The sequence below is a fragment of the Struthio camelus genome, chromosome 1, assembly GCF_040807025.1.
Source record: "Struthio camelus isolate bStrCam1 chromosome 1, bStrCam1.hap1, whole genome shotgun sequence".
Classification (NCBI taxonomy): Eukaryota; Metazoa; Chordata; class Aves; order Struthioniformes; family Struthionidae; genus Struthio; species Struthio camelus.
Genome location: NC_090942.1, coordinates 159,695,060 through 159,722,837, shown reverse-complemented (window position 1 = coordinate 159,722,837; position 27,778 = coordinate 159,695,060). Strand labels below are relative to the sequence as shown.

The 27,778-nt window shown below is 38.9% G+C and overlaps 1 protein-coding gene across 5 annotated transcripts in view; it reads left to right on the top strand.

Moving 5' to 3' along the window:
* Positions 1–27,778, top strand: part of MYO16 (myosin XVI) — a 407,211-nt gene that overhangs the window by 5,802 nt on the left and 373,631 nt on the right. For 2 of the 5 annotated variants that reach the window (XM_068927513.1, XM_068927518.1), the window contains one exon: positions 21,696–21,783. The exons of 1 other annotated variant lie outside the window; for it this stretch is intronic. Coding sequence is in view for 1 of the 4 variants with exons in the window: in XM_068927502.1 (XP_068783603.1) it covers positions 22,264–22,273 (10 nt within the window). In the remaining 3 variants the exon portion in view is untranslated. Of the gene's footprint in view, positions 1–21,695; positions 21,784–21,804; positions 21,823–22,235; positions 22,274–27,778 lie in introns of those variants that run through there. 2 more of the 5 variants (XM_068927532.1, XM_068927502.1) reach the window with 2 other exon arrangements.

Here is a 27,778-nt window from a genome sequence, read left to right as displayed (position 1 = left end):
AAAGAGAGAGATGAATCACTTTCTGGTGGTAGGCATCTGAGCATATGACTCCTTCTGTACTGTGACCATCTGTTTTGGGGTCAAAATGGATGGGCATAGGGGTCCTTACCTAAAACAGCATGAGTCAAATGAGGACTCCTTTCTGAACAGAGTACACAGGGTGCCCTCCATTTCCATCGTGGCACCCTGGATGTCATCTAGAAAGGGAAACTTTGGACAGTGTGTCAGACCTAGCTTATGGATAAATGTGCATATGTCCTAATTAGGAATTTTATTTGAAGAACATTAATGATTTAACACCCTGATCTAATTACTGCTAAGCTTCTTATTAATTTTGTAATTAGCACTGGAGGAAGACTTTTTTATGGAAAATACACCCTCATGGAAATTGGGACCTCTAACTTCCAGTGTTTATAGACAGCTTTATTTCTGTGACAACCTTCGATAGAAAATGGCTAGGAGGAAATACTGCTATTGGTTTACTCTCACACGATTGCAAAGATACCCATTATAGACAATCATCACAGCCCAAATGACTCTGGCTTTAGAACACGAGTATGTAGGATCAGATTCTGCTCAGATGGATTCTGCTCCTACGGGATAAGGCATTCACAAATAACTTTATACCACAGTTGTCTTTGGCCTTCATATGGTAAGAAGGAGAACTCAGAGTGCCGTCATATTGGTTGTATGCTCCTGCAGTTTATAGCAGCCAAGACAGTTTTTATAGACATAGTAAGATGCAACTTAGAGCAGTCATAAGGCTGCTCTAAAATGTATTGTGGCCTTACAAGAATAAAGCTATTTTTGTACCTGGCTTCCAGATATCTGTGAAATGTGGTTAAGCTGGAACAGAGAATATGGTAGAGAGTATCATGGCCATCAAGCAGATGGTCATAGAAGTTTTTTTCTTACGGCAGGTCTCTCAGGTTTTCTCTTAATTTTGGTAGGCAGACTTGCTATTTTCAGAGATTGATAAATTAGTCTAAGCCTTGGTCTTGAAGGCAGCTCATGCCTTTTAGAAATAAAACCTAATAATTTGATCTGTCTAAATGGTAAGTTTTTAACAGTTTTGGAGTTTTGTAACCATCCTGGAGTAATGTAATATAAATAAGGTCTGTAGGGAGAGAGATCTGTTTATTAGTTTAGTTGATGTAACTGTAAAAGAAACAAACAAGCTCTTAGGGCTCAGAATGCCTCGTTCCCTTACTGGACCTGATGAAGCAGTTAAGCCTAAAAGCTTGTCACTTGTTTTTATTACACTGTTGCAGTAGTAGGCTTTTAAACTAATCTTTTGTTTGCTGGTCTTTGTAAAACAGCATAGTTCAGTTTTAGGCAGACCTACTGTATGTTTGGGGACAACAGATGTGAAAATGTGTATTTAATGCAAGAGGAGTAGGATTCATTTCAGAATGTGAGATTGTGCCCTGAACTCATGATTCCTCAGTCCTGTCACATCTCTTCCTTTCCCAGCAGGACATACTAGTCTACATCCCCGTGTGCCAACACAGCCATATAAAGGAAGGGATACAAAAACACTGCAAGCTACTCTTCTCTGCTTCCACTTCCTACCACAGATACTGTTTTCTGATGTCAAGTGGCCCAGTACTTCCTCGACCCCTTTCACTGCTTCTCACTGGATGTATTTTAGTGTCAAATAATTTGGCTCTCACTAAAGTCCCAGGTTGAACTCTCCTGATTGTTCACATTACATATATGCTAATTAATTCAGTATCCCTACCGGAGATAGTGAAGTAGTTCTTTCTGAAGAGGAGGGGAGAAAGGCGTTGTTGGCTGGCTGTTTTGCTCGAAGGTCCGCTCTCGATAAACAGTATGGATACAGACCCTGCCAAGTTTGGCTTCCTCTGCCTGGGACATTTCTCTAGCGTTCTCCCAGGAGGTCTTCTGCCCTTAACTGCCCCCCTCCTCCCTGTGATAGAAAGAACTTGGAAGCACTCCTGAATTTCTGACCTAGCTGGAATTCGGTATGAGCATTTCCAGTAAGAAGACCCTAACCCTGGTGGTGACTGCAGCTTGCTAGGCAGAGGAGTAAGTGGAGGTGTAAGCGTGAAGGGCAATGGCATCGGTTGTTTTGCTCCAATTCTGTATCGAGTGAGTCTTTAGTATACAGTGGTCTTTTCTACCTTTATGGATACATCTTGCCCCCCGCTCCCAGCCCTTCCCCTCCTGTGAAAGGAAATGAGGGCATGAATGGCATGCAGGAGCTGCAATATGCTCTAATGGACACTCAGTCCACATAATCAGGACCAAGACCCTTCACGGGGCTCGTGAATCCTATCGCAGTGGGTAAACCTTGAGGAAGCCAAGCTGGTTCTTGGTAATTTTCACTCATAGGGACTTAGTTTTTACAGCTTCATAGTTTAACAATTTTTATTTGTGTGTGTGTTTATTGGTGTAAGTGCTGTCCTGGCTTTCTGAATTTACACTTGTATTACTACTTTTTTATTGCATCAGTTTCCTTCCGAAATGCTGATGTATTTTTTTGTTTTCCTCCAGAACTGTTCCTTGGTACAGGACAGATAGCTTTTGGGTTAGTATTTTTTTTTCCCCATTCCCTATCCTATTCCCTCAATTTTTAGTTAAACAAAGGTGTGCTGTATTTCCTCTAGAGAGCTTTAACACGAGAAGTTGGATTAAGATAACTGTGCAGTTGTTGTCGAAAGAAGAGTCTTGGGAACTCAAAGGGAGAGCACGCAATGACTGCACAGCGTGGTCTTGGCTGCTTGAACAGCCCCTGGGCTGTAATCCTGTCTTCATTTCTCTGCCTGCTGGAAATCATTGTGTTCCAGCAGATCTGAATACCTTATCAATAATTAATCTAATCACCAACACAGTAAAAAGGCAGAATGAGCTGGTTTTAGTATTTTCTTTTTGCAGTTTTCAAAGAATGGAGAACACCACTGTCAGACTTTTTCCTTATTAGTTTTACATGTAGCTACTGCAAGTCTTTTTGTCCACTAGAAAGAGTACTAGAAATGTGCTCACTATCAGATATTGAGGTAGCCTGCAGGCTCTGGTGGTCTAAGTCCTGTACAGACATGTAATAAATGACAGACCCTGCCCCCTAAAAACTTTCTGTCTATCAGAGAGAAGAGCAAGGGGAAATCAGGTAGTGTCTACAGGGACAAATGGGATAGCAAATATAATTTAAGTCAGAGGCTAAGAACACATTCCATTTCTATTTTTCTGCTGAATATAGTAAGCCGTTGTCAGTGTAGTTAGCTCTTAATATTTTAAGCCGATAATTTAAATAAAATACATAGGATTTAAAAAAAAAGTCAATTCAATGCAAACAAATAGGATAGAATTTACTCATCCTTTTAAGAGCAAGGACCATAGAGCATACTTCACACTGGGAGTGGAGGAAGGGAAAGAGAAAGCTGGTCCAGTTCTAAAAGGACAAGCTCAGTTACTCTGAGATTGTGATACAAACCTGTCAAATCGCATATCTGAGCATGGGAAGCATAATCAGGAAACATAATGGCCTCCACGGCAGGTAAATTTGGTCTTCTTGGCTTATAATTGCCAGGGTCTGTCTCCCTGACACTGCCGTGTGCCGTGTGTTGGGGTTTGCACCAGTTTATCAGGTCTTGAAATCAAAGAAGCATGCACCCAGCTGAAGACAAGCACTGTGGGCCCTTCTTGTGTTGCCCGACGTGGTAGACATACTTTGCCTCTTGATTAGATGCGGTGTCCTCCACGTTGGAGACAAAGATATTTGAAAGGCCTGTCGGAGGCCATGGATACCGTGGTATTGGTAGGCGAGCTGTGCATGTTCTGTAAGGGTTATTCGTGGTGATAAATAGACTGGCATTTTGGAATGGTTAAGGGTGGGGCTGGCCTCTCCCTATATCCAGGTTTAAATATTAGCTGATCATCTCATAAAGGAAGGGCAGCAATGTTGGGGCTGCAATTGCAGTGCATTTGCTGAACTAGCAGTTGTGGAGGAAGCTGTGTCCTTTTTTTATCTGGCTTGTGGGTTGGGTGCACAGATGTGAATTCCCTCTCGGTTCAAATGCACACAGCTCACACAAAGAGCCCACTCTTTGGAAAAGGCAAAAGTCTAGTTCACAAACGAAACAGTTCTGGACATAAAGTTCTGGACATAAAGTCCAGAACTGGACCTAAAGCGTTATGTTAATGGTGCTAGAAAATATTGGTATAGCTATGTTGCATTCTACATCTTCCTTGTGTTGTTTCAGCATTCTTTGTTTCAGTCGTTGTTAGTGAAACATCAGCAATTAATGGATACCGCCTGTAAGAGTAACTAAAGGTGACCACTATTATTTAGTCTCATATAATTTTATCTGTGATGTCTACTTTCACAAGAATGTAACAACCACAGAGGAAACAAATTGTGAAATTTTAACAGGGAACAGATAAGACATAATACAGATTGCAGTTTTTCTTCAGTATTTAACCGTAGAATATGGAGTTCTAACCTGGGAACCAGTGAAGCTGAACAACTAGAGTGAAATACTTAATGCATAAGTATAATAATATAAACTTTGAATTGCTCTTAAAACCCTTCGTTCATTTATTCTCGCTAGCCTAAAAAAGCTACAAATTTGCAGATCACTTCATGTTGGCACTGCTTACATTTCAGCCAACATCTGACAGCTGAAATTTGCAAATGCCATTTTGAGCTCCCAGCTGGTGCGGCCACTGGCTACTGATGACCTTTCCTCTTCTCTCTCACAGACGTAATGGTTCAGGAGTGAGATAATAAGATAAATTAAAGAAAAACAGAAGGAAAACAAATCCCCATGCTTGTCATCTAGGCTTCATTTTGTGACTCTAACATTTGTTTTTGTGGAGATGTAGCCTGTGGCTGATTCTGCTTCATGCATTTCAAAACACCTTTTAATTTCTTTTCAAAACAACTCTTTTAAAAGTGCTGTAATGATAACTGAAAAATAGGAATAAAGGCAAAAGTCACTTCGATATATCAAAAATACATAATAGTAGCTGAGATAAATGGTTAGTCTTACTCCATTTTAAACGTTCATTCTAGTATCATTTATTACTATTATTACTATAATTAGCCTGGGAATCAAGATTTCCTTAGATGACCACATTGTGACCTGTTATCTCCCCCTTCCCCTTTTTAAAGAACATGTCTTCTTCCTGCTGGGACTTGCTAACAAATTGTCTGAAGTCTGTTTACCATAGTGTCCTAAACAATGCTAAGCAGAGCGTAGCTATTCTCATTAGCTGTCTATTACCTAAGTCTCAACACAAAACTGTTGAGGACTTGTTTGCGACATGACTGTGTCTTGATTTGTTTAAAATACGTTTTGATCCAGCCATGTAGATGGCATCTAACTGTGCTCTGGCTTTCAAATCCTTTGTGAATTAGACTTAAGTGACTAAAATCAGTTGAAAACGTCTAAAGATTTGGTGTAATTGATGGATATGGTTATGTTTACAGAATGACTAAGTTTTAGAAGAGTTCAAGGTTTGACCAAACAATGGACTACAGGGTTATTTACTTTCAAGGAAAGAATTTCTGGTAGCTGTTCTGTTGCTTTCTTGAAGTGTAACTTTTTTTTTTTTTCTTATCAGATGAACGCTGCTGTCATAGCAGTGCAGAGCAGCTTAAGCAATGCAAGATTAATACTGTAGCATTCTCTGATGCTGCTGTGGTAGCTCAGTTCTTCTGGATACCATTTCAAAAGAGTTCCCATGCTGAGAACTGATATTGAGACCTTGCTTGTTAAGACTGGTTATGCTGGACAGTGCTGGAGACTACTTCGATTTGTGTGTGTTTGTGTGTATGAGTGCATGTGTGCAATCATGCGGTCATTGAAATTTGCCAGATATTACTCATGGTTCTCAAAGCATCAGGAATTAATTACTCCTATTTCCTTGTTCTGGGTATTCTTGAGGAAAAAAGGAATGTTACCTAAGGAACAAGAATCCCTTAAAAAAGGGATGAGAGTATTAGAAATACTTTATCAGTTTACTGTTCCTGTTAAGGAGAATTCAGTTCTGTTGGAGTGAATTAGTTTTAAGGAGTTAGCAAAATCAATTTAAAGGGTGAAAAAATGGATTAATATCCTCAGCTTATCTAAGGAATTGTCTGAGCGTGTAATAGTCACAGTTTGCTTTAAATATTTTATTCAAAGTAAGGCTGGTAATTTAATTGTGAATTGTATATATATGGGAAAGGTGTGATGACTGTGCATTGGTACATTCACTGAACCATGCTTAGTTAATGCACTGAAGCTGCATCAGAGTCAAAGATGTGTTCAGGCTATATTTAACTTTGGAATAAAGGTATTATTTCTATTATTAGTATGACGAATGCACCCTGGGATGCAGCATAGCATCTTGCTCTCTTCTCGTGCCATAATACGTTATTTGAGAGAGGTAAAGAATGTGTGTGTGTGTGGTTTTATTTCATGCAAATCACAACAAAGAGCAACAACACTTTCAGCCTTTGTGCTCCACAAAATGAAAGCATAAGCAGTCTATACCTGTGACACATGACAAACGGGACCACTATTTCAGTCTTACCTAGCATGCTAATAGCAGAGCTCAATCAACGCTGAAAGGCTCATTCATCATCACAAAAGTTAAAGTATTTATTGGTGCTGCACGTGGCTTCCTTCAGCGCTGCTCAGCCTCTGGCAAGTAACTTCCCCGTTCGTAACTTGGACAGTGTGTTTGTGTGTCTGTCATCCTTGGACATGAAAGCCACAAAAAGGTGGTTACAGTTATCCAGTGCAGCAATGTATAACATACATACACATATATCTATATTGATTTGCCATTATCTAATGCTTCCAAAGAAGCTGGGAGTCATCCGGTCACACAAGTAAAAGTTTTCTTCTTAGTTTTAAATAGAAAGTGGTTTTTACGCCTTAGCAGGGGTATCTTCTCAACTGAAATTTTGTAATGCTCGCACTTTTCTGATAGATTCAAATCCTGTAGAAAAAGGTCCTTGTTAATGTGTTGTAGAAGGTTAAGAGACCACCTTGAATGAATTTTATTAGCTTGTATCCAGAGCTGAAGCATTGCTAGACATGCTACTTCAATAATAATAATAACAAAAAATTCTGTACATGCACTTCAACAATTTGTCATTGCTTTTCAAGCTTATTAACTCATTAAGTAGCACTTAATGAGGATAACCACAAAGTAATTAATTTATACAGTGTGTTTATTGCTTCCCTAATGAATTTATGTATTAAATTTAGAGTTAAGAGTTCCTTAATGAATATGTTAATCTGTTTCTGTACTTCTATGCATTTTGTTTGTTGAATAAATAAAAATATTTTTTCAAGGTCTGCATTCCAATCTACAGATTGGCTGTAACTGTACCACTTGGGTTAAACGTCGTGTAGGTTTTGATTTCCTTACAATGGACTCTGTTAATATCAAAGTCTGTACAGGTGTGTTTCAGTTTTATTGAACTGTTTGGGAATTTGTTGCACCACGGAAAACCTGTCCTCAGTTAGGCTATTGCCGTGGAGCTTCTCCATGAACAAACTTACTTTATTTTCTCTAGTAAATTAGTGCTTTGGAAGGCTGAAGAACTGAGTACTCTGGTGTGGTATTCACTGACAAATAAGTTTTCCCCTTTTGCTGACTTTCACATACTTAATATTAAAAGCGCTGAACCTATGCTGTTATGCAATCATTCAATTCTTAGGCTTTCCTTTTGAAGAATTAATTATATTTTTTTTGTAATCATAAGTGACATGCTTAATTCAAAAACTTATTTTAAGAACTTGGGGAACAGCAAAACTAAATGTGCTTGGGTATATGATGTTGGGACAAAAAATAATTTATCGTTGCTGGAGGAGAGAAATATATTGATTGGCAACATAAGCTGTTTAATGGCTGTATTTGCAACTGAGATATTCCAAGGTCTTCCCTCTAAATTACAGCCTCTGTAGATGAAGCAGTAGCTGTAGTCCCTGGTACTAAAGATAGTAAAACTGAAATAGTCTTGTATCTTCCAGGACGTGTATGTTTCATGCATCTTTTCCCCCTCAAAGGAATGTATTTCTACGTATACATATACATTTCTGCATGGACATGTGTGATAAATTGATGTGCAGGATTAAAACATTATTCTGGGTGGGAGGAGAAAGTGTTTTGGCTGATGTAGTCTGAGTTTTGAGAGATTTTCTGTAATGGTTTCAAAATAGATGGGAACCTCAGCTATGCAGTGAGAGAGGAATTTTCTCCTATCCTGTGTTTTTGTACGTATTGGAGCTCTCTAGGACTTAATTATTCAGCCTTTGAGGGACATCATACTGATCTTGATTTACTCTATTATGTTTTCTGTGAATATCTGATATTAAATGAGTCCATCTAAAAAGCACATTAACGAGCATAATTTATTCAATATCTCCTTAACAAAGAAAATTGTATTTATTAAAAGTAATTCAGAAGAAGCAAAGGCTTCCCTTCATTAAATAAGGTATCTATGATGTCTTAGTTATTCTCTTCCCTAAGCGCAGAGAAAACAGCAGTGTCTTATTTCATACCATATGGAGTAGCTGTGTGTAAATATTACCCTTTTAATTGCAACCACTGTAACACAATGAATGCTGTTATTTTTTGCAAAAGGACTGTACGGACTGTTTTGTAGCATACTGCATGATAGAATGTAGCAAACAAAATCCATTAAAAACGCAATGAACTGCAGCATTGCATTCTGTGGCAAGACCTCTTCAAGGGAAATGTTATGTTATGTTAATGTTTTAATCACCAAATCTCTCTCTGTTCCTGTCTCCCTCACCCCAAACACGTACGCAAAAAATCCCCCCTGTACTTCACCACGTTTCTACTAAAACTAGCAGAGTTAACAAAATTTATGTGAACAATTACAAGCACCGCAGACACAACCAGCTTTCACAACTTGTATGGCTTTGCCTCTTAGTGACAGCTCACATTTTTGCCAGACTTTGCAGATAGTATAGTAAGCTGGATAGGACTTCTTTCCTGATTTTCTTTTCATACCAGTGATGGGATTAAGCCATTTGTTCTCAGATTGGTTGCAAGGTAAATACTGTTAGTATCAACTCCACAAAATTAGAATAAAGTACACTGTTCAGGTGTGAATTAGTTTAGTTCCAGGTAAGTAATGCTGTTCTACTAGAGGCAAAGGTATGATCTCCAAAGTGTATTTACCATAATGCTGTTTATGTAGGTTTTCCTTTTTTTTATTTTCCCTAATAATCAGAAATTTTGTACAAGTGCACTGGATTTGAGTAAATATATTTTGGTGTAGACTTCCAAAACCTGCATTTATTTTAAACTCAAAAGAAAAAAGAAGCCGTATGTTATGCATCCAGCATGAAGACAGGCTCCTTCCTTCTTCCTCCCAAGAATCTTCCTGTACATCTATATAATTGACATTCAGACCATTGAATGAGGAAATTATTGATTAATGCTTAGGCATTTGTCCTCTCCGGTGATGTATTTTGGGGGTAAAAGAGGACAGGCACCTTATTAAAATAGCGTGGTATGGGGGAATGACACAAAATACTGTTAAGACTGAAGCAGTGGGAATTGGATTTATAGATAAGACATCACAAATGAAAGTATAATACCAGAAGGCCTCAGAGACAGAATTTTGATCTGTGTGTGTGTCTATGTGTGTGTGTGTGTGTGTGAGAGAGAAGTGTTGTCCTCGAAAACAGAGACAAGTTGAAGCTTGTAAAATACAAAGGGCTTGCTTTAAGCTGGCTTGTTTACATGAGAGACCTACCTCAGAAATAGACCACTGAGATCAGTTATGCCTCCCTGAAGACAGAACATATGAAAGAACTATGCCTATTCTTCATTTGTCCTCCTCTTTGTTAAATGAGTCCCTGTTTCCTAAAATTTCCTTTTGTATATACTTCAAATAAGAAATGATGAAGTTCTCATCAAGGATTTGTTATAGCAGATAAACATATTTCGTACAAGTGTCTTAGATATTTTCTGTCTCTGAAAAAGACCTCTTAACAACCATTGATAAGTCTTCTATGTGCATGTATGGCCCAATCTTTGAATTTATTTATTATTCATAGTTCTTAGCAATACATAATTGGAGTCTGGTTAAGAACAAGCCAAAAGGACGATCTACGCTTCCACAGCATCTTTCTAAAGAAGGCAGGATTGAATCTTAGCATATATTTTAATGTTATTGCTACCTGTGCATTTTAAGGTGTTAGTCATTTAATCTTTGAATGTTCATTATTGCAGTCCCTAAATTAATTCATTTTAAAATTAATTTTGAATCTTGAATGGTGCTTGTGTGTGTGTATATATGTGTGTGTGTGTGTGTATGTGTGTGTGTGTATGTGTGTACAGTAGTAGCAGTCGATTTGACTGTGTGACATGTATCACAGAAACTTTCAAAAAGAATCCCTTCTAGCTCCCAATTTTGTCTGAGGCTTCTCCAAGGAGAGTATTTTTCCCAGCGGCACTTGCTGTCTGTCTTTCGAAAGAGCAAGTGCTGACCTTGGATGCTATACTTGAGAGAAAAGAGGGCTAGACTGTATCAACATTACTGATGCATCACATGGTAAATCGAAAATAAGATGCCCACAGCTGTTGTTGCTCATCTTCATACTGTAATACACAATATGAAAAGATTAAGGACATATACTGTACTGGATTTGTTAGGCTTCCTTATTGGACATTCATGGAGAAGTATATTTTATTTCCCATTTTGCATACACCGCAAGAGACTGAAAAAACTGAAAAGTAGGGAGATGAGCATGTGCAAGAGCAGGGATATTTCTTTAGCTAAATAATATTTTTGTGTGGTGATAAATAGTGAATTAGAAACCCTGTTGTGATTCTCTTGTTTGTAGGTTTGCTTTTTTGTGCCACTGGTTTACGAAAAGGATGATATAAGATTTAAAGGAGACATTGTGCATGTGGGGCTCCTGCATGGAACTAGAGGTAGCATTTGCAAGCTGATGAAACATATTCCTGTGGATGGCATAAGTGATGTGACCTGTCAAGGTAATGAATGAAATATTGTAGAAAGGCAGGGATATTACAATGGCTACTGTATGCAGAGATGATGTTTCCTAAATTGAAAAACAGGTTTATTAATGGTGTTCTTATAAAGAAAGGACTAATCTGGGATTCTGTTACCGTATTTAATTAACAAGTCAACCATTAACGATCCATGCAGTTCAGCTTGCAAAGTGAGTGATGATCAATTTTTTTTGTTGCGCTGTGTTCACAGCTATGAAAAGGTGGTTGCAAACCTCAGAAAGCTAATTCAGAAACATAGATCAATATTTCATTCTATCTTTTGCCAGCCTTAATTTAGTAGAAAGAAATGTTCACATATTCCTAGCCTTGTTTGTGATTTAAGCTTCCTGCTTATTTATTTCTTTGAAAATATTATTCTTTGCCAAAGAGACACTTTAATCCGATAATCTTGCATCAGGAGAAATTCTTAGTGGAAACAGGTCATTCAAAACGTGACATGTTGACTGTCAAGTCTTGAAATCTGTGATTGATAAATTACATAATGTGAACCAGGTGATGAGTAGCAAGTTTTCCTGAGGAGAAGGGCATCTGTAGTGCTGGGAGCTCAGCTGCGTGCCTCCAATTTCCGTGAATGAAAGCTGTCCCCACAGACATGCATTTGGAGGCAGGCCGCAGAAGTACTGGACCATGACACAAGTGGCTGGAGTGCGGTGTGACCTGCGTGCTATTGTTTGGAAACATATGTAGTAACGCACAGATGGCAGGAGTACAGAAGGAAAACCCAATGGGAAGTTTGACTGATTTATCTGCAATTGCCTCTCCCTTGTTGTATCCTTAATGTTATACTGAGGAAATTGAACAATAAAGGCCCACTTTGGAAGGACATAATGGTTCAGCCGTGAAAAATGTTAATGAGGTGTTGAGAAAGCTTTTGGGTGGTGTGGTGTGTTCGCATATCAATATATTGCCTTTTTAATGGGTAAGGTTCCCTAACGTTAGTGGGCCTGGTCATGATTTAATGCAAAAGGAGATGCCATTCAGCTCTAAACAGGCACAAAGCACAAAAGGAGATGAGAGGAAAAAAGACAGTTCTTCCTTATTTAAAGTATTAGTAAACTTTTATGGGCTGTGAGGCTAGTGGACAAAAGAGGGATATATGAAGCGATTGAAAGATAAATCCCAAGAGATTAGTTTAATATTTGGGACCTGGGAGGGGGAAAAACAAAAAACCAAAAAAAAAAAACCCTTTAATTTTGCGTAGAATGAAAAGTTTCCAGTCAAGCGGCACAAAGAATAAATAAGGACAAGCGTTTGGTGGTCTGCATGAAATCTGGTTGCTCTGAAGCTGTCATACAAGGCTGGTGCCTAGCCCAGTTAAAGCAGACTAAAACCTCTAACATTTGGCTGGAGTTCACTATTGCATATTGAGACATTCTCCATACTACTTTACTAGTTGGCAGATGATCCAATGAGCTGCTTTAAGTTCCTAAGTATTGTAGTAGCTCCTGAAAGATCACGCTTTTCACTGGATTGCTCACCCACAACAATACAACAACAATGGTTTAATGTGGTAGTCATAGTATCTTCTGCAAGGATAGTAGCAGAGATTTGACCCCATCAGTTAGCTGGCACTCTTCTTCTGCCCTCCTGTGTTCACTCCATACCATCTATGTCCCTACAAAGTTGCTAATCTTATATACTACATTGCTATCTGACTTTGCTTGAACATATATGTGAGAACCAGAGAACACTGTTACAGCAGAGAAGACTTTCTGCCTGTCCTGAAGTTTTGGATCTTACGCCAGTCTCCTTGTTAATTTGTGATGGCGTATGAGTACAGATACGTAAGGAGATTGCTATAGTAGTGGCTGTTCTCTTCAGTATGCATTAAATTGTTCGGGAGATCAGATACTTTTCTTATTTGGGTTCCTTATCTTGTCAGGATTTTTTTTTTCTTCAGTGTTGCATCATCATATAGTTATGATCTAAGATCAAAAGCATACATCGCTTGGGGAAAGCATCCACAGCTGTCTTGCTTCTCTTGCTTTTTCATTATACACTGTATTAAAGAATTCACAGCCTTCAGGCTCTGTTCTCCTTTTGGTGTGCAGGAAAATGTGTGTGCAAAGATCTATGAATGGAAATGAGACTGTACCCTGGATAGATGTTCCAGCCACATACATCCTGATGCTGCACAAAGGTGTCTGATACCATAAAACTCAGCTGATGGAGCAACTAGCTGTGCATTGTTTATTTTAGAAGATAATGGGCTATAACAGCTAAGAGGGAAAATACTTGCTACACAGTGTATTCAAATGAAATGTTCTGTTTATTGTCATTCTAAGCATTGAGTATTTCAGATGAGCATATGGAATTTTCAATGAAATGTCATCCGAAACAGTCTATAAGTATTTTTATGGTGCCCAGGCAGGTAAGGGGTAAGAAATCTTTAAGGCACAACATGTTGCCTTGCCTGTGCCTCCTGCTCAGCTGTCAGATGAATGAAATGGGTGCACCTGCAGCAGCACATATTCTTGTGACTGTGATGTGCCTTAATACAGATTCAAACCAATAGAAAGCTGTCCCAGAGCAAGGTGCCACATACATTAAAGCAATTTAGGCATATAAGGGCTCAGTCAAAGCATGGCAACTATTCGTGCAGAAAAATGGTTTAACTATTAGTTTTAAAATCAATTTTGCACGTGTTAAATACATACTAACTGACTGTAGTTGACTCCAGTTCTAAATATCAACCTATTAATTAGGCTAGACCCATCTAGTCTCATGGTTGTGCTGTTGCACAGTTACTCCTGTGTAGCTTTGCTTGTGTCTACACAGTATATTGCATGGACATGGTCTCAGGAAGCAGGTCGTGGGCTCCCAGTTTGGCATATCTGCTGGTGACAACGAGGATGGGCACTGTGAAAGGTGATGTTTTGTCGGCAGACTTGTTATTTTCTTCCAGGACTGATTATGGATGAACAGGGAGAAAAGTGATGGGTCAAAGTACTAGTTTCCCTTTTCTCAATCTCTCAAATACAGAATGTAAGAAAAATAGGGCTAGAAAACCTGGAGAAATTCCTGCTCAAAGGAAAAAGATCAGCTCTTCTTATTTTGTTCTCAGCCGTTGTTTGTCTAATTGTGTAAAGGCTGTGGAACCTCAAAAGCAGCACATCTAGGAACAGAAGCTCTGGTTGGATTCACGCATCAGGTGCTGTGAGTGGAGTAAGCTTGGAAAACTTGACCTACCAGGTTTTGACAGACCACTGCTAAACCAGCACATCAGCTGATCTGTGGTCCGTGCTCATCAGCAGCACTTGTGGAGAGGCACCTTTTCTGTTGCATAGTTAAGCATCTCCACATATCCAGAGTGAAGAATTACTGCAGCTGCATGCCGCTTTTGAATGGATTCATTTACTGCCAGTTCTGTGTGTGCTACAGCTTAGAGTATGAAATCATACATTGCTTTGGGAATTTATTTTGCTTTTCCAATATCTTGTGGTAAACAGGTTGTGGTTGATTATGGAATCTGGTCCTATTTGCATTTTTTTTTTTTTTTGATTTGTGCTCTCCTGGATTTCCAAGAATTTTCTTAGATATTGTTTGAATAGCTAATCCTTTTTATTGTTTCCAGAGTATGTTCACATACCTGAACTTGCACATATTAGTGACACTTGCTTTAATACTAATCTTATGGTTAGATTTATCTTGTTTTTTCCCTCTCCAAGATGCCTGTTTGTAATGTTCAGAAATTTACATTCTGGATTTCTAACAAGCTCCTCCTATGTAAGGTTTTAGGATAAGGAGAAAAAGTAGGGAAAGGGGTTTCAAGTAGGTCTTCCAAAAAGGAGTGTGAAAAATAGAAGGGCAAAAAGAACTCTTGCGTATTTTTTGATCACTCCAGTGCAAACCCTCACAGGAAGCATAATATACGGTCCTGTTTCGGTTAACTGTAGCATCTGCCTTTGTCTCATAGAGCTCCAAATCCTATGGGGTGATGAACTGCCCTCAACGCTCGTTAAGCTTGCTAAGAAGGGATGATGACATTCAGCTTTGTTCCTCCCAACACTTTGTAGGTGATGTGCAGTCAGCAAGGAAGAACAGCTTTTATTTCCTGACATAATATGTCTTTAATCTACACACCTACAGCCATATTTACCGTATGGGAACTTTCCCCCCGCCACACAAATGACCAACTCCCCCAGTCTGCATGGCTTAATGACTGTTGTAGGTTTACACTTAAGCTCTGTTTTTAAATATACCACTGATCCCTAGCAGAATCTTGATTTGATTATATTCTATTAACTTGGAATAGTAATTCTTTCTGCTGTCATCCTCAGATCTTAAAACACCATGCTGTGAGCCAGCTTCCTTTCTTAATATATTGTGATGATAGTTTTGTTGCCAGGAGTAGAGCAGCATTGCTTTGACCTCTACCTGAATTCCAAAACATCTTTCAGTCGAAGTGTTACTCTGCTTTCAGAATTATGTAGCGCCTCTTGCCAGGTCTCAGTTCATATGTTTTTAGCCTGAGAAAATCCTATAAAGACAACGTTAAACCTCCCACTGATTTCAGCGGTGCCAGGATATGTCTGAAGAGTAATGAATTAAAATGCATAAACAGATCCACAGTGTTTCTATTTGATTAGCTTAAAACTAGCAAATAGTTTGCAGACATGCCGTATCCCAAAAGGTCATATATCATAATTAATGCATGCTTAAGGGGATAAACGATTATTGAAAAACTTGGCATTTTCTGATTATTAAGCTTTTATGAAAGCACTTTTCTTTCACTTTTGCAAATATTTGCAATTAAATAAGCCTGCCTTTATGCAGATTAAAAATTGTGAAAATCCTAGGTGATTTTGGAATTGTGCTTTTCTCTGTATAGCATTTCTCTGCTGTGTAGCATTTACAGTAATGTTATCACATTGGTACGCGAGCTCTACAATAGCTTCTTGATAAAAACATTTCTTTCCCATATATACCAAAACTATAAACAGTATTTGCCTGTGCTTTTTTTTTTTTTTTATAACCAAACATGATATTTTTATACAAAATTGAAGTTTTTCTCTATATTAACATCTTGTTCAAGACTGCCTGGTTACTAAAGTGCCTAGAACATGGCTCATGCATCCAGGAAAGGAGATGAGAAAGGACTTACAAAGCATATATTTTACCTGTGCTGGCAGTGGCGTGTTTCCTCTCTCAATTCTGGAGCCTTCCAGCTGGCACTTGGAAGATGGAAAGGTCTACAAGCTGCACAATTATTCCTCTCTCAAGGGCACTGTTTCCTGTGGTGGTCTGAATTTCTTCTGCACACTTTTTCTTGCTTAAAGGAAACAAGCAGGCCTTGCCAGTTATGGAGAACTGTGCATGCAGCTCTTCCATGTGTTGTACTTAGAAGTCACACACACAGCAGAGCACTTTGCTCATCCTGCTTCCAGTAGTCTGGTGCCTAGCATTGTTGTTTCTCTTTTCAGCATTTTTAGGAATCCTGAGCTGCTGTTGCTGCTGCTGCTTCAGGTCCTTTAGCAAGTGCATTGAAGCACCAGCAGATTAACAGGTGGTTGTGCTACACTGCAACATCATGCCCTAAGTAAGGGGGCTGCTGTGTGGTACCTGCCTGCAGCATCTCTGCCCAGATCTTGTGTTACATTATGTGGGACCAGACTGAGGAAAATTCAGAGGTTTAGAGTTGGCCTAAGGTGGTCCTGGCTCTGGCCTGGCCATGCTGCCATTCCAGGTATTGTATACTTTGGCAAGAGGAAGGTTCAGCTATATAATATTCAAAGAAAAGATATAAACATTGGGCTTGAAGCCTCCAAGTAAATAAATAGCAACCAGCAACCTTGACCAGAGAGGGCAAGAAATAGGCAGGAAGCAACTGGCAGAAAAACTTGTGGTCTTGCAGTGGAAGGTCCCGTAAGAGTCTAATGTGGAGAGATGTCTCTTGACTTGGCATGAGCTTAGTCACCATGTAAGTAAACCAAATTAGATCTGGTAGGATAAGATTATACCAGATCAGTGATTTGTGCTACATTGCCATTATGTTGATGATCCGATGTTTGGACTGTAAAACCAGGAGCTGCTTTGCATTAGTCCTCAGAGATCTGCGTTCAACGTTGGCTGTGTATGGGGTCTGTTGACACTATCTGTAGCCTCTTGATGTTTCCCTTTCTCTTCTGAATCAATGAAATTATTGTCTGGAGGAAAGTAGGGCAGGGAGAACAGAAACCTGCATATAGGTCAAATGGGGACAAGGAAAACCCAGAAGAGATTTAGTGGGTGTTTCTTTGACTATCTTCACCCACAATAGAATAGTGCTTGGGTTACGCTGGTCTTTAAAAACCCAAAAGGAGGTAATTCTTCAGCTTACGCTCTTAAAAGGTCACTTGAAAGAACAGAGTAGTTTATTTGTCCAAAATAAAATTTTTAATAACAAGTTTTAGATAATGATGAGCTGCATGAGTTGCCGTGGTAACTCACTGCCTCAGAAATGTTAGCATAGCTTTAAAACTGGAAAAAAAACAAAAGAAACAGTCAGTATGCAGAGAAATGTCCATATCTGAAAAAGTGACAGAACTTGCAGAGATCTATATTTCTTACTCATCAAATTGCAGCAGAAATTCTTTTTAATAAAGGGGACAATTAAAAACTATTGTAATGCTGGATCCAGCTCACATGAAATGAGTTTTTTGTTTTTGATTTCCTTTCAGGAAAAGGAATCTATAGCCCTAATTAGAATAAAAAGTACAACAAAAATGTGATGTCGTTTGGCTACCAGATGAAGGACAGCTCAGCACATTCCATTCATTATATGAAGCAAGCCCTATTATTTCTGTTCTATGGATCAGTTGCAAAACGAGTATCACTACTTCTACTGTATTTGCTTTCTCTTGTGAGGAGCCCTGTGTGTTCAAAGCACAAGAATTGGACTCTGCCATCTTTTGTAGAGCATTAAGTCTCTTAGTTCCTGATGACCAAACGTTTGTTCTCATTTAGCAGTGTTTCAGGACTACCTTCCCCGGGAAAGTTTGTGTGCATGGTTCCGCCAAATGCTTTTTTTTTCTTCTTCTTCTTCCCTGATGATGGATTGTTAGGAAGACAGGGAGAAACACAAGATTTTACAGAGCTTTCTCTGGCTTCTAGAGAAACTTATCAATTCAAAGTGTTAGGAGCCTGGGTTTTTCAAAGCACGTGTTTCTGCACTCCCTGTCCTGTAAATAATTATGTGTGAAGGAATGGCTGTTGTGTTAGATTGTGGTGTGTGGCCTTAAATTTTTTTTTAAAGGCATATTCCTCTCAGTAGAAGATTGGAATATAAAGACTTTGCTGGAGCTAACAGCAGGCTTGGACTTCTGAAAAATGGAACTGTACATAAGAACAGAATAATGTAATTAAATCCAAGTTCTTGCTTTAAATTACAGAGTTGTATAGTTGCAGCAGTGGCAGTTTTGTTTCTTTTCTCAGCATTCTTTTGTCAGTGTTAGAAGATAAGGAAACAATGGAAAAAATCTTTCACTGGAATGGAAAATAGAGACAAGACAATGGAGGAAAAGTCTTCCTTATTTAAGGTTATGGAAATAAGATATACTAGTTGATAAGCAAATCGTAGTGATTACACGGGTCTCAAGCAATTCAGAAAGCTGTGAATTTGATGTACTGTTTAGTGTTTCTGTGCAGGGCCTGACACTTTGATGAAAATAGTCCGATTCTTTTGCTGCTCTTCAGGAAGGACTTATATCAACATACCTAATCAATTTTAGGTATGTGTAGGTACCAGTCAAGGAAGGCTAGTATCTGTGAGATACTGAAAGCTGTATGAGTGCAAAGAATCAGACCTGGTAATCAAATCTTTTTGATTTCTAGTGTTGGGGTGTCTTTCCAGTGTAGAATAAGGGAATAAGGAATATAGGGCTTAGGTTGAACAGTGTTCATATGTATTGCAATGCAGTCACAAAATTACTGCCACAACTCAGTGCACGGGCTTGTCAAAACTGAATGCCTCTCCTGAAATGAAAATGGTGTATACACAAGTGTCTTACTACTTTTTTTTCCTCTAGTAGAAAAGAATTCATACCATACAATAGTAGAAGTCAATTATTATGATCTTTTATTTATTGATTTCTTGCTCAATCAGCTAGCAGAACTGAGAATTAGTATAACTATTCATACATTAATAAAAAGAGAGACATTCTCATATATCTGTAGCTTCACTTCTGCAGAAAGCATAATAACTTTTGAGTCAGGAATTAATCTGATATAATTTGATAGCTTGGGATGCCTATCAGTCCCTGCAATCATTCAGCAGCTACTGCATATTTAATGATGGCTTCCTAGGCCATGTCCATTGTTCACTTCATGGTTTTCTACATGGTTTTGGTTGCTCAGTCTTTCAGCTATCTGTCACTACAAGGGCCATATAGGAGTATTATGAAATACAAATAACAAATTGCACATCTGAAAATAGCTGCAAAGAATATCTCTGTGCTGATGTAGCACGGAAATGCAAACGAGTATGTATTTGGGGCAAGACTCTTTTCAGTGGTGCCCAGTGACAGGACAAGAGGCACAAACTGAAACACAGGCAGTTCCTTCTGAACATGAGGAAACACTTCTTTCCTGTGAGGGTGACAGAGCACTGGAACAGGTTGCCCAGAGAGGTTATGGAGTCTTTTTCCCTGGAGATGTTCAAAACCTGCCTGGATGGGATCCTGTGCAATATGCTCTAGAGGACCCTGCTTGAGCAGGTGGATTGGACTAGATGATCTCCAGAGGTCCCTTCCAACCTTGATCATTCTGTGATTCTGTGATTAGCAGATTGTTTATGGGCTAAATTTGTTTGTGGGGTAAAGTTAAATTCTAGTCTTGCTCATATTGGGCAGATACTCCAAAAGTAAACTCTCACTTTTGATAGTATTGTTCAGAGTAGATTTGATACTTGAAATGAGAGAGGGTTTAAGATGTGATGATTTTCGCAAAGTGTCATGAGCAATACTTATTTCATCTGTGGGTACAGATTAAATTTTGTTGGGGGTTAAAGAGATGCTGGACATACTCAACAGGTCACAAGAGCTAATCAAAGTCTTGCAGCTTTAGTGTTCCGAATCAAATCATATTAACTTTACCATAACATAACTTGTTGAGTTCATATCAATGTGCTGGAATCAAGATAATAATTTTGTTGTATCATAGGGCAAATAAAAGTATATATTTCATAAATGACACTATGAAATAGAGCCTTTGCCAGAAATACAGAGAACACAGCTGTAGGGAAACCAGTAATAAGACAAACTACCAATCCTGTTATATCTTCTATTTCATGATCTTTTCAAATGCTGTGTGTTAAAACTTCTGAAGAAAATTATACTTCATTGTGGTGGCTGTTGCTTTTCCTAGGTTTTTCATAATTGTAACAGGAACTAATAATTCTGTATTTATCAGCATTAGATGCTAAATGTACTCATCTAATGATTCATGTCAAATTTAAATGTATGATGAAGTGTATTTTCTTAGACTCACTTTACATTAATTCTGCCTATAAATGAATTTCAAAGCATCGGTGTCTCTTAGGAAAATAAATGCTCTTTTTCCAAAGACCTTTTTTAACATTTTGAATGTTCAAGCATAGACATTCTATCTGAGTGTCCAGCATTAAAACAAAGCAGTACTTCCGTTTGTCGGGTGTTTGTTAAGACCACTAATCTACCTTCAGCATTCATGGGTAAAGGAATAAAGCCATGAAAGCAAAGTTTTGAAGGATCTTATCTGGCAGGAAAGGATGTGCATGACTTTACATAGTCATGTTTGTGAGCCTGCTCATATGAATGAAGTTATGCAGATGCTTTACTACTTTGTGTGTCACAAGCTGTTCTTTAATACTATTATTATGTAACTAGCTAAATGAAAACATAACGTGTTTGTGTAACGTGCGTTAAAATTAACAGTGTCATGGGTGTAGGACCTTTCTAAAAAGGAGCTAAAGAGGATAAATCCTGTATGAGAGTTGTTAGCGTTTTGTGGAGTCAAACCTTTTGAAGAGTTCTCTTCAGAAGTCTGTGTAAGACTTTGCCTAATGCTTGTGAGACAACAGAAATCCAAGTGAATCTTGTGCAATGAAGTTTTTCTGATTTGTTTGCCCTAATAGACTATCTTAACCTTTTTTTGTTTGTCTGTTTGCGAGTTTGTTTGTTTTATCAGATGTTAAAAAGGCCATATTGTGCAGTGATGGTAATCCCGTATGATAACTGTGAATACTTGTTTGCCATTAGAAACAGTTACAGTTGTATATCTGTGTTGGTTCATCTTGATGAAGAGAAAAGGATGAAATCAAACAAAGTAATGCCAGAATCAATGGCAATACCTTTCAAGCCTAAAATAACATCTCTAATAAAGATCTCCAAATGCAAATAATGATATCACCAATTGTTTTTACCAGGTAGGGCCTGACTTGGAGTCCCTTCATTTTCTGCTTGTACAGCTTCCCTGGTGTGAACTGATGATTACTGATATTGGCATCAATTTATTTACTGACAACCCATTTTGTCTCTTTGAATCACCCTTCTTATCAAGCTAATTTTTGGTTGTTGCAGTAATGTCTGCTGATGAAAGGAGGGCTGCTTAAAATATGAATGCTCTTCATCCAGGGCATTTTACAAGTTTTAAGGCATATTTGCTGATTTCTTATTTATTTATTTGTTTATTTTTATTTTTTGCAGATCAAACTCCTGAGAGTCTGAGCAAGTCAGAGATCCATCTATAAATCCTATAGGTGCATATCTGCACCTCTTCTGGCAGAAGATAAAGGTAGTCACAGATGTGTTTTAAAATACATATATTTAAAAGGTATACCTTAAGATTAGAATCTTTATGTAAAGTCAGAGTTTTCATTCCTCTCACTTGGTCTAAGTTATCAAATAAGTGAAATTAAAGGTGAAGTCACATTGTATGACTTTTTGTTTTAATCAGAGTAGTCTGACTGGCAGATGCTGTGGCAGATATGACTGGACATAGAATGTTTTTTTGAGCTATGCCCTTCTCAGAGAATGGAGAAAAAGAAAAAATATTCCTGGCTCTACATGAAGCCCAAAGCTGTCAAACTATCCTAATGTAACTGTAGACCTTGACACTAAGGTATATGAATACCCACGGTATCAGTTGGTTTCTGGCTCTGGGAAATGCCAAGACTGAAGAGCAGTCCATGAATGTGCCCCAAAGATGACATCTGACCCTTAGAAAAGGCATGGCTGGACTGTCATGTTTCCCTGACCTGTGTGTCCTGGCTCTATGACTTGCAGTAAGTGTCACATTTTGATAAGTAACTAAAATGTGGCTTTTATTGTAGCAGTCTTAGTGTTTCTTCTTTTTTGTTTTTCTTTTCTTTTCTTTTTTCTTTTAAGACTGGCATAAGAAATCAGGGTGGAGGTAGAAAAGAAATGAGCTGTAAGCATTCACAAAAGATAATGTTAAGGCTGCAAAGCTGAGGATGAAAGAGCTAGGGAAACAAAAAGTTACTGGGATTCTGTGCAACCTGAAGTTAGACCCTAGTTTACATGATTGCATCTTTGACGTTTACCAAGAACGTTTTGCCATCAAATTCCATATGGTTGAAATAGAGGACTATCTGTTCCATCTGTTTCAGGCCTATAAAAAATTATTAAATCACGGTCGGTCCCGTTTTCCTTGTTTAACTTTCCATAATGATACTTAGGAGCCAAGTAATTCTTGTTTGCTGTGCTCAGTAAGTCGGTTTCTGTGGTTGTCGAGACCTTGGGAGCAAAAGGGAAGGTGAGGATAGTATTTCGGTGTCATACCTGTATCTTCATGTGGATTTAAGACTGCCAGTGACATCTAGATTTGGTTATTAAGTAGGAATTTGTTTTGTGTGCAAATTCATAGCTTTGAGATTGCTTACAAGTTAGAGGTTTATGTGGAAACTGTACTACTGCGCAGTATAGTACTACGTGTTTTCAGAAATATGCACATTTCTGCCTGTGGAGATGATGCAGAATATCTTCACATATACATGTCCCATTTTTGGCTATGAGTCTGCAGTTTGTATATGCGCAAAGATCTCCCATCTGGCCCTATTTGAAGTCCCTTAGATGAAAGCAGACAACTGTGCTGGAGCCTGAAGATTCAAATTTGGTGCTGAGAGGATGAAGGGGACAGCAGACAGCAGACCAGTGGCTGATGCTTAATGTTGCTTAGATGCCCTTGCTGTGTACTTACTGTAAGGGTTCCAGCAAAGGTCACTTTAAATTGACTCAGACAAAACAGACTCTCAGATTAGAAATAATGTAATTTTTTATTTAACTCCTTTTGGAGCTCCCAATTTATGACAGGGAAAACAGGATGTGTTCAGTGAAACAGTTAATGCAAATTGCCAAGGAGTTTAGAGGCATCACAACTTTTGCTAGAAGGAAAGAGCAATCGCTTAACTATTCACACTGTTTTAAAAGAGCAGTCCATAAGCAAAGGAAGTCATGATTTCCTAGTAGCATGTGCAGACCACATAAATTCATTGTTTTACTTTTTCAGTACCAAAAAAAATGTTGGTGTCTCGGGGGAAACAGCTATTGTAGGATCATTATGGAGTGTAGAGTGAAAGAGCTGCAACGTTATTAGGTAGGTAGGAAGGAGGCGTCCTGGTATGTTACAGCATATGTGTTTAGTCCTGTGGTATCACTGGTCACCATTCTGCTTTTCAGTATGACGTGTGGTCAGATCCTCTGTGTTTTATGGGGCTTGTCCAAGAGTATCTGAGGGCAAATAAACTGCTTTTCTTAAAAATGAGTTAGGTCAAGCTGTGGTACAACCGAGTTCAAACATAAGGATGTTTCCTCTGTGAGTAAGCACAGTTGTGAGAGAGTTGCCAGCTTGTGAAGATAAAGACTCAGTCAATGAGACGGTTTCAACTCCCACTCCTACTATTGCCCTGGATGATTGCCTAGTCTTCCTACTATGATCCAAATTTGTGTTTGGGGATGCCCTGATTTGCATATTATTGAGTCGCAAGGCTTTGTAGCTTTAAAACCGCTAGTGCTTGCTGCAGCCCTGCTTTTGTACTAACACGTTATTTTCTTTGCGGGAACAAACTGCCTCCAGTTTGTAATTCAGAGCGATGCAAAGGCCCACTGTTAGTGGGGAGATTGTGGAAACACAGTCCTGCCTGAGCATCTCCCTCTGCCAGAGGACCAGCTCAGCCATCGCTGCGCCCCTTGTCAGGGGACAAAGCACAATCCTTCTTCGCTACGACAGACCAGCCGGTTTGCTGCCTGGTTTGTGGAGCCAGCGTGCAGGGATTAGATGCTGTGCTCCCTTCAGGCCATATAGCCAGATGAGAAAGCTGCTTAAATTGTGCATGTATGCACTCCCGTGCTAGTCACAGCCTGGTCTTCAATCCGCCCATGTTTGTTTGCATGGGCAAAAATGCAAAATCGCTGGAGAGGCCCTGAATTTTGGGGAAGGGAACAGTGCTGTATTGTCCTCCCCCCCCCCCCCCCCCCCCCGCTAGTCAAAACCATCCAAACACATTAGTTGAAACTGATATTCAGAATGTATTCTGGTTCTGAATCAGAGGTAGTAGCTGATTTTTATAATTGAGCTAAAATCACTACAGCTTAACTACTACGAAGGTCATGATGTAAGATTATTAAGTACAAAGTTAGAAATGGGGGTGTTGAAATAGTAGGTTAATAGCAGGAAGCAGAAATCAATATACGTTACAATATTAGGCTGTATCTACCAGAGAGCTATTCACCATATACTAGGAGGTGAACAGCATTGCTTGGCTAACATGTTACCATGTTGCGGAGTTGCTATGGCAATATCAAACCAATGAATAAACCACATCACAGAGACAGGGAGGTGAGTAAGTGTGAAATTGATTCAGTTGAACAGAGGAATATGTGGGAGCCAAATTTGTCAAGATAAAATTTCTGGTAGGAATATCTATTTCTTTCTACACTTTCAATATTTTATTAGAACATTTAAAAAAAAAACCAATGAATTCCTATAAGTAGCAGTGGAGGTAATTTTTTTTTTCCCAACATAAACTATGTATTCTTCAACTGATGCTATTTCTGTATTTCAGCACATAGAAAGCATTTAAGAAATGTATCCGTGCATAATGAATATAGCTAGACATGTTATTGTAAAGAAAAAATATATATTATTTTTAAATAAAGATAATTCATAGTGATATAAAATCTAGGTAAAATAAAGTAACTCATGTATGAGTTCTGTTATCAGCTGGATGCTAATATTGTAGAAGTTGTATTTGAAAGCATGTTTTCAAATGCATCAGGATTAAACTTGTTCTTTATGTCTGAATGTGAAGTATTAGTGATAATCTACACAAATTCCCAGAAATGGTGTGCATTTTGAAGTATGTAGCACATTGATATAACAAAGGCAGCTGTCTGTGTTTATAAATTGGTTGTACAAATACTGATCATACTTCATTGCACTATTTTGTGATCTTTGTATTTGAAATGTCTCAGTAAGAAAATCTTTTTTCCAGTTATTTAAAACATCCTGTGAAAGGAATGTTTGTAAGAAAATTTGCCACCAGCAGTATATTTCTGTTACTTAAGGAAAATGAAATGTATATGGGGCATGTTTTTGTTTAGGATTTCTGTTTCACTGATTTGTCTCAATCCAGGTGGACCATCAAATAATGATAAGGAGTTTAGTCTTCAGAAAAGTCCAGTTGCAGAAGATTAGAAGGGCAATTTCTTGTATGCAAGTTATAAATGTTCCACATTGATACTTGTTTGTGTAAGACATAATGAAATCTATTTTTAGAACTTTTTTTTTTTTCAGGTTGTCCGATAGTTTTGGGCAGGAGGTGTGCTTCTGCCAGGTTCAGTGCTATAGATCTTTTACTGTTGATTTACTCCAAATTTAATGTTAATTTGTAGCTTACAAATCTGACACTATACATGTGCATCTGTGTTTCATCTGCAGTTTCCTCTGTGATATTAGGATATTATGTCCATGCAGTTTTTATTTTAAAATTCCTGAAGAGAAATGTGCATGATTATAGCACTAAATTAAACAGCATTAAGTTCAATTTTATTTTAATCCTTAACATGTGAGAATGGTCTTATTCAGTACAGTCAGTAAAATGAAGACTGTAATTTGACTAAAGTATTCCTGTTCTACTGCTTTTTTTTTTTTTTTTTAAGTTTGAGTCACAGAGTTGTATAGCTCAGTTTATTTACAGAACAGAAACCAGTATTTGTTTGCCTTTACCCTTTTGGCTTAGATTCTAGAGAGCAACATTTGCCAGATTGCTGGCAAAGAAGTTGCTGACCAATGCGTTTTACACTGAGGAGGAGTGATAAGGCAAAGATAAGCGCCGTGCACATGTTGGCTGCACAATCGCTCTCACTGAAAGCTTCTTGTGATTTGGGGTGTTGAAGACAGAAGTGAAGTTCTTCTGTGACACAGTCACATCTTTGAAGCGTTCAATTAGACACTTTCCTGAGTTTTCCGGCGAGAGCTCTGACTAAATGATGTTCCTAAACTCAGTTCATGTGACAGCAAGCAGCTGCGGCTCTAGAGACTGTTCATTTGCGATGTTTTTAAATATGAACATAATCCTCAAATTAATTGAGTAAACCTAGATAAGTGAAGGTTAAACAGATGCAAAAAGAAATAACGTAAGCCAGAAGCTAGTTTGCATGGTGGACCGTGTGCGCCCGATAGGCGTTTCTTCATTTGTCACTGGCCATTTCAGTCGTACACAATGCGACACCGGCCACACGCTGCCGCCAGCATGTCCCCGGTGCCTGCAGCAAGCAGGGAGAGCGGCTGCGGAGAGGCGAGTGCGCTTTTCTCACCCGTCCTGGCTGAGGGGGGGGCAAGCAATCTGGGAGGGGTGGGAAATCCGTGAAAACATGGCTCAGAAGCCATGCTGGTCCACACGACTCAATGTGCAGGAAGATAAAGCGTTGCAGGGATAATCCTCTCCTGGAGGAAGCACGAAGCAGAGGCAAAGTGTGTGGCCCAGCCCCACCGTTGTGCTCCTGCCAGGGCTGCCCTGAGCGCCGGCCAAGCCTCAATGAGCTCAGCCGTGCAACTCAAATAAGTGGAAAAATTGTCTTTGAGGAGAGGTGCTTTTGGGAAGGGCTCAGTTTTCCACCTACTGCTGGAACCTACTTGGTTTTGGTATTCATTATGGCAGTCGTGCAGAATATTTGTTCCTGGTTTGAAAGCAGAGGGAAATCTGTTCTGTTCCAGGTGGTGTCAGTTTGACATAGTGCCTCTGAGCTATCAGCAGAGCTTGGTGAGTGGCCCGGTGTGTATAAAACTGCACAACCATTATGTCACTACAGACAGTGGTTCACTTTTGAAATACTCAGAAGCAGTTTTTAAAGTCAGAATGCTTGGTGATGCAAATATTGCTTAAAAAAACCCTGCTTTTGGGGCAGGGAGGGAAGAAGCATCTCTTTAGGACGTCTCAGATGAGGTGGGTTTCTTTTCTCAGCTGTGTTTATTGCTTCAGCTTCAGGGTGTTTCCTTTCCCTCCCTGCCTATTTCAGTCTTTTAGCCCCTGTAAAATGAAATAAATTATGCTAGCTGGCCTGTCTTCCTCCAAGATGGCTTTCCGTCCCCATCACTGAGTATGTGGGGAGGAAAGTACATCAGACTAGTTTACCCCCCTCTTCCTGCCCTCTGAAGCAAATGATGGCAGTAGTCCGTTATGGGCAGCAGTGTGTATCCACTGTTGTAACACATAACAAGCGCTGTCTAAAGAGAAGGGTGCTTTATGCTTAATCGGTAGCGTTAGTCC